Raw genomic sequence first — 7,543 nt, forward strand, 5'->3', positions numbered from 1 at the left:
ATCAAGGGAGCTCAGCACCCAGGAGCCCCCATTGTTCTCAGTGGGGGAAGAAGGTGGAGTTCTCCATAGATGGGTGCTGAGCTCCTGCGACTCCAGGCTCAGTCGCTGGTGTGGGATGAGCGCATTCCTGGGCAATTCCTTGGGGGGCCAGGCAGGTCGGCTACAAGAACGACCTCGTCCTTACCCCCTGGGCCTGCTGATCCTAGCCCCCTTGCCTCTCTGAGGCCTGGTCTACACTATGAGTTTAGGTCGAATTTAGCAGCGTTAAATCGAATTAAGCCTGGACACGTCCACACGACGAAGCCCTTTTTTTTTACTTAAAGGGCCCTTTAAACCGATTTCTTTACTCCACCTCTGATGAGGGGATTAGCACTGAAATCGGCCTTTCTGGGTCGGATTTGGGATAGTGTGGACAGAATTCGACGGTATTGGCCTCCGGGAGCTATCCCAGAGTGCTTCATTGTGACCGCTCTGGACAGCACTCTCAACTCAGATGCACTGACCAGGTAGACAGGAAAAACCCCATGAACTTTTGAATTTCATTTCCTGTTTGCCCAGCGTGGAGAGCACAGGTGATGACCACGCAGAGCTCATCAGCACAGGTAACCATGATGGAGTCCCAGGATCGCAAAAGCGCTCCAGCATGGACCAAACGGGAGGTACGGGATCTGCTCACCATCTGGGGAGACAAATCAGTGCTAGCTGAACTCTATTGCAGTAAACGAAATGCCAAAACATTAGAAAAAGTCTCAAAGGCCATTAAGGACAGAGGCCATAACAGGGATGCACAGCAGTGCCGCGTGAAAATTAAGGAGCTAAGGCAAGCCTACCACAAAGCCAGAGAGGCAAACGGAAGGTCCGGGGCAGAGCCGCAGACATGCCTCTTCTACGCGGAGCTGCATGCCATGCTAGGGGGTGCAGCCACCACTACCCCAACCCTGTGCTTTGACTCCATCAATGGAGAATCACTCAACACGGAAGCAGGTTTGGGGGACGAGGAAGATGATGATGATGAAGATAGCTCACAACAAGGAAGCGGAGAAACCGGTTTCCCCAACAGCCAGGATATGTTTATCACCCTGGATCTGGAACCAGTAACCCCCGAACTCACCCAAGGCGTGCTCCCAGACCCAGAGGGCACACAAGGGACCTCTGGTGAGTGTACCTTTGTAAATATTACACATGGTTTAAAAGCAAGCGTGTTTAATGATTAATTTGCCCTGGCAATCACGGCCAGTACAGCTACTAGAAAAATCTGTTATCGTGTATGGGGATGGAGTGGAAATCCTCCAGGGACATCTCCAGAAAGCTCTCCTTCATGTACTCCCAAAGCCTTTGCAAAAGGTTTCTGGGGAGGGCTGCCTTATCCTATCCACCATGGTAGGACACTTTACCATGCCAGGCCAGTAGCACGTAGTCTGGAATCATTGCATAACAAAGCATGGCAGCGTATGGTCCCAATGTTTGCTGGCATGCAGACAACATCCATTCGTTATCTCGCTTTGTTATCCTCAGGAGAGTGATATCATTCACGGTCACCTGGTTGAAATGGGGCGATTTTATTAAGGGGACATTCAGAGGTTCCTGTTCCTGCTCAGCTGAACAGAAATATTCCCCGCTGTTAGCCATGCGGTGGTGGGGAGGGGGGAAGTGATCATCCCAGAGAATTGGGTGTGGGGTGGGGGGTGTTGGGTTTGTGCAGCCCCTCCTTTTACATTGCAAACCCATTTTAAATGGCCAACCCAACGGGTGCTTGGTATGGGAAATGAGGGCGCTGCTGTTTGAAACCATTCCTACATGTTATGAAGGTTAAAAAAGCCATTGTTCTCTAAAATGTGTCTTTTTAACCACCTCTCCCTTTTCCTCCACCAGCTGCAAATGTTTCTCCTTCGCAGAGGCTAGTGAAGATTAGAAGGAGAAAACGGTGGACTCAGGATGATATGTTCTCGGAGCTCCAGATGTCCTCCCACGCTGACAGAGCACAGCAGAATGCGTGGAGGCACAATGTCAGAGTGCAGAAAAGCACAATATGAACGAGAGGAGAGGTGGCAGGCTGAATCGCGGGCTGAAGAGAGCAAGTGATGGGCTGAAGAGGATAGGTGGCATCAGCTTGCTGACAGAAGGCAAGACTCGATGCTCCGGCTGCTGGAGCATCAAACTGATATGCTCCAGTGTATGGTTGAGCTGCAGGAAAGGCAGCAGGAGCAGAGACCGCTGCTACAGCCCCTGTGTAACCAACAGCCCTCCTCCCCAAGTTCCGCAGCCTCCTCACCCAGACACCCAAGAACGCAGTGGGGGGGCCTCCGGCCACCCAGCCACTCCACCCCAGAGGATTGCCCAAGCATCAGAAGGCTGGCCTTCAATAAGTGTTAAAGTTTTAAAGTGCAGTGTGTCCTTGTCCTTCCCTCCTCCCCCACCCCACTCGGCGCTTCCCTCCTCCTCCACCCCTCCCGGGCTACCTTGGCAGTTATCCCCCTATTTGTGTGATGAATTAATAAAGAATGCCTGAATGTGAAGTAACAATGACTTTATTGCCTCTGCAAGCGGTGCTCGAAGGGAGGCGGGGAGGGTGGTTAGCTTACAGGGAAGTAGAGTGAACCGGGGGGGGGGGGGAGGGGTGTTCATCAAGGAGAAACAAACAGAAGTTTCACACCGTAGCCTGGCCAGTCACAAAACTGGTTTTCAAAGCTTCTCTGATGCACACCGCGCCCTGCTGTACTCTTCTAACCGCCCTGGTGTCTGGCTGTGTGTAATCAGCGGCCAGGCGATTTGCCTCAACCTCCGACCCCACCATAAATGTCTTCCCCTTACTCTCACAGATATTGTGGAGTGCACAGCAAGCAGCAATAACAATGGGGATATTGGTTTCGCTGAGGTCTATCCGAGTCAGTAAACTGCGCCAGCGTGCTTTTAAATGTCCAAATGCACATTCTACCATCATTCTGCACTTGCTCAACCTATAGTTGAACAGGTCCTGACTACTGTCCAGGCTGCCTGTGTACGGCTTCATGAGCCATGGCATTAAGGGGTAGGCTGGATCCCCAAGGATAACTATAGGCATTTCAACATCCCCAACGGTTATTTTCTGGTCCGGGAAGAAAGTCCCTTCCTCCAGCTTTTGAAACAGACCAGAGTTCCTGAAGACGCGAGCATCATGTACCTTTCCCGGCCATCCCACGTTGATGTTAGTGAAACGTCCCTTGTGATCCACCAGGGCTTGCAGACGCATTGAAAAGTACCCTTTTCGGTTTATGTACTCGCTAGCTTGGTGCTCCGGTGACAAGATAGGGATATGGGTTCCATCTATCACCCCACCACAGTTAGGGAATCCCATTGCAGCAAAGCCATCCACTATGACCTGCACGTTTCCCAGAGTCACTACCCTTGATATCAGCAGCTCTTTGATTGCGTTGGCTACTTGGATCACAGCAGCCCCCACAGTAGATTTGCCCACTCCAAATTGATTCCCGACTGACTGGTAGCTGTCTGGCGTTGCAAGCTTCCACAGGGCTATCGCCACTCGCTTCTCAACTGTGAGGGCTATTCTCATCCTGGTATTCTGGCACTTCAGGGCAGGGGAAAGCAACTCACAAAGTTCCATGAAAGTGCCCTTATGCATGCAAAAGTTTCGCAGCCACTGGGAATCGTCCCACACCTGCAACACGATGCGGTCCCACCAGTCTGTGCTTGTTTCCCGGGCCCAGAATCGGCGTTCCATGCCATGAACCTGCCCCATTAACACCATGATTTGCGCATTGCTGGGGCCCGTACTTTGTGAGAGGTCTATGTCCATGTCTATTTCCTCATCATTCTCGTCGCCGCGCTGCAGTCGCCACCTCGCCTGGTTTTGCCTTGGCAGGTTCTGGCTCTGCATATACTCCAGGACAATGCACGTGGTGTTCATAGTGCTCATAATTGCCGCGGTGATCTGAGCGGGCTCCATGATCCCAGTGCTATGGCGTTTGGGCTCAAAAAAGCCGCGAAAGGGAGGGAGGGGCGACTGATGACATGGCTTACAGGGAATTAAAATCAACAAAGGTAGCTGTGCATCAGGGAGAAACACAAACACATACAACAGAGGGTCCTGTGGCACAGGACCCTCTGTTGCTTTTTACAGATTCAGACTAACACAGCTACCCCTCTGATACTAAACACATACACAAACACAAACAACTGTCACACAGAATGACCCCCCCAAAGATTGAACTCAAAACCCTGGGTTTAGCAGGCCGTTGATTTCACGGAGGAAGGGGGAAGCAAATGAATACAGAACAAATCTGGTCCATCTATCTTTTACATCTTAGGCTGGCAGCAGACGGTGCAGCATGACTGATAGCCATCAGCATCTTCTGGGGGCTTGGTAGAAAATGCTGCATTACGACCTCTAGCCATCATCGTCAAGATGGTGCAATAGGACTGCCGTTAGGACTGAGTCTCCAGGAGACAAAACATGTCTGCCCAGGCGCCTCTGACCAAACTCACTGAGGAGTATGCCGACAACGGATACCAGTTGTAATACACCATCTACTGCCAAAAGGCAAGGAGCTGCTGCTGTATAGCAATGCAGTCCCACATCTGCCAGCACCCAGATAGCCGATGACGGCTACCAGTCATACTGCACCATCTACTGCCAAAAGGCAATTAGCTGTTGCTGTATAGCAATGCAGTACCACGTCTGCCGGCACCCAGATGACATATGGTGACGGTGAGCTGAGCTGAGCTGGCTCCATGCTTGCCGTGGTATGTCGCCTGCATAGGTAACCCAGGAAAAAAGGTGCGAAACGATTGTCTGCCGTTGCTCTCACGGGGGGTGGGGGGGGCCTGACGACATGTACCCAGAATCCCCCGTGACACTGTTTTTGCCTCATCAGGCATTGGGATCTCAACCCAGAATTCCAATGGGCGGCGGAGACTGCGGGAACTGTGGGATAGCTACCCACAGTGCAGCGCTCCGGAAGTCGACGCTAGCCTCGGTACTGTGGACGCAGTCCGCTGACTTAATGCACTTAGAGCATTTTATGTGGGGACACACACAATCGACTGTATAAAAACGATTTCTACACAATCGACTTCTATAAATTCGACCTAATTTCGTAGTGTAGACATACCCTCAGTTTCAGAAAGCAGCCTCCTAGCCTGTCCCTGCAGATCTGCTCCTGCACTGAGCATAGACAGAGCTCACGTTTCCCCAGCCCAGCTCTTTCCTATCCTTTCCACACTATGCCAGTAATCCAGCTGTTGCTGCAGCAGAGGCGTCCAGCAGGTGGCACTGCAACCCCACCTCTTGTTTTTGGCAGCGGCCTGCTTTCTCTGAAGTGGAGCTGGGGGAGCGGCTGCGTCTTGGGAGGAGCCTGGGCTCCCCCCTGGCTAATGGGGGGAGGGAGCAGGCAGCCAATGCTATAAATTTTTAAAGCCGACTTCCCCCATCTCACACTGACTAGCCAACCTGATGCTGCTCAGACTGTAAAACCCCAGGTCTGGGAGGAGAGTGAGTCTAGTGGCCAGAGCAGGGGTATGAGAATAAGGACTTCTGGGTTCTCTTTCCAGCTCTGACACTGACTTGCTGTGGGACCTTGGGCAAGTCACCCCGTGCCTCAGTTTCCCCATGTGTATAATCAAAGTGATGGTCCCTTCTTACTTGTGCCTGTGATGTGTTTGGATCTCCGTGGAGGGAATGGATCTTACGCAGAGGGCGTTGTTGATGCTGAAGAACCATGTCCTGGTATGCTTTAAGTTTCTTGAACTGTTCTTTGTCTTGGGTTCCCTATCTGCGCCTGAGCATCGTGAAAAGTACCTTCCCCTCCCCTCAACCCACATGCTCTGTGCCCACCAGTTCTGGCTGGATTAAGGACACTGCCCCCTTTTCCCTCCCCGTAGCAAAAAGAGAATCGTGCTGACGGTGAAACATCAAATCCCCACCTGTGAGTGAGTCTGATCCCATCTGAACAGACCTGACCTGGCAGCTGAGATCTTCAGGCCCTCTCCAGCTCTGTGCCAGTGTCCATGTCCACCGGGAGGGCCCAGGGGCCATGAGGCTGGGCCGGGAGTCTCAGCAGAGAGTCCATGGGGCAGCCACCTGTATGCTGAACACCCCATTTGCAGCTGCTCAGAGATGTTCACACAAAAAGGGGTTTTCCTGGAAAAAGGGGACTGTTCTTTCAAAAAATTGGTCCCAAAAGTCGCTGACATTTATCGGAATTGCCCACATTGTATGGTACTGCACTGCCCTCTTGACCGAAACTGTCACCCTAATGTTTCATTTTCCTACCCAAAAATGGGGTCTGGGGAACTTGAAAATTAAAAGGTTTTGGTGAACAATTCAATTACAAAATGGTGGAAAACAACAAATGGGCCTGGTTCCAACCATGCAAAGTGGGAAATGCCAACAGTTTGTTAAATGGTTTTCCCGGCTTTTCAGCTGCTCGCCCCATGGTCTGGCACAGTCCTGGGAGGGGTGGCCCCAGACTGCCACTCCCTCATGGGCTTGGTGCTCCCCTCCGTGCCAGTTCCTCTGGGTACAGAGCATACCCCACCTGCCTCACATGGGCACCACCTCACCCAGGCGGTCTGCATCTCATTTTGACCGCAGTCGCAGATGGGGTGACTCCATCTCCAGGGGTCTGTGGCAGGTAAGTCCTGGACTGGAATGTTTAGGATGGATTCTGGCTGCGCCCCTGGGGTTCCCAGGAAACCGGGTGCCTTTAGATCTATCTGCAGGGTTCTGCTCCGGGGGGGATTTAACTCTCTGAGCACTGGCTCCGCAGCAGCCATGCTTGATGGTGGGCAAGCCAGATGAGCCACAGGTGTCCACGTGGGTAGCCGTCCGAGCATTTGAGTTATACAAAGGGGCCCATATGGGCGCCTGGCACTTTCACACAAAGGGGCCGTTGTACTTCGAGTGCGAGGGGTGAAAGGTTGGCTCTGGGCCCTGCTGGGGACGTGACTAGCCTTCCAGAGTGCTGCCACGGGTCTCAGCTTCCCAAGAGGAAACAGGGTCCTTCAAGGGGTGCTGGGCTTTTTATTTGCCTTTTAAGGGCTTCCTTTTTGCAAGGCCCCAGGGGATCTGAGGACATTTCCCGGGTGAAAGAGAGGCTGCACATAGCCCCGCCGGAATGTCACCAGCCCCATAGCTGACGCTGTGCAGCCTTGCTCCCTAAGACGTGGCTTCCATATCCGGCATCCACTTCCCCTTAGCTGAGCCTCTGCGGGCTGGCATGACGGGAAACCACGAGACAGCTCTTCCTTTTCACGCTGTTAGGTGATCTGTGACATGTGAGGTCAGTGATGGAGCATAGTGGAGCAGAGGAAGGGGTGGGGAGGTGTCACTCAGGCCCTTCCCTGGAGCTGGAAGGCAGGAGAATGGCTGAGTCCAGGGTGTTCAGACTGGCAATGACTGGGTGGGGTCAGGTTGCAGCCCTGGACCCCTGGAAATCTTGGGGGAAAGAGAATCTGGGTGGTGGTGTCACACGCCGGATATGAGTTTGCAGGCGCTGGCCCATGTCACACAGCTCCCATTGGCACATTGGTACCAGCGAAGGGGACA

General features: G+C 52.8%; 1 protein-coding gene across 1 annotated transcript; it reads left to right on the forward strand.

Moving 5' to 3' along the window:
- The first annotated feature begins 565 nt into the window (after positions 1–565).
- On the forward strand, positions 566–2,499 carry LOC135983390 (myb/SANT-like DNA-binding domain-containing protein 2). Its single transcript, XM_065594980.1, has 2 exons — positions 566–1,155; positions 1,873–2,499. The coding sequence occupies exons 1-2, from the start codon at positions 576–578 to the stop codon at positions 2,031–2,033; spliced, it is 741 nt and encodes a 246-aa protein (XP_065451052.1). The 5' UTR covers positions 566–575; the 3' UTR covers positions 2,034–2,499.
- The last annotated feature ends 5,044 nt before the right edge of the window (positions 2,500–7,543 follow it).

The sequence above is a fragment of the Chrysemys picta genome, chromosome 4 (assembly GCF_011386835.1).
Source record: "Chrysemys picta bellii isolate R12L10 chromosome 4, ASM1138683v2, whole genome shotgun sequence".
Classification (NCBI taxonomy): Eukaryota; Metazoa; Chordata; order Testudines; family Emydidae; genus Chrysemys; species Chrysemys picta.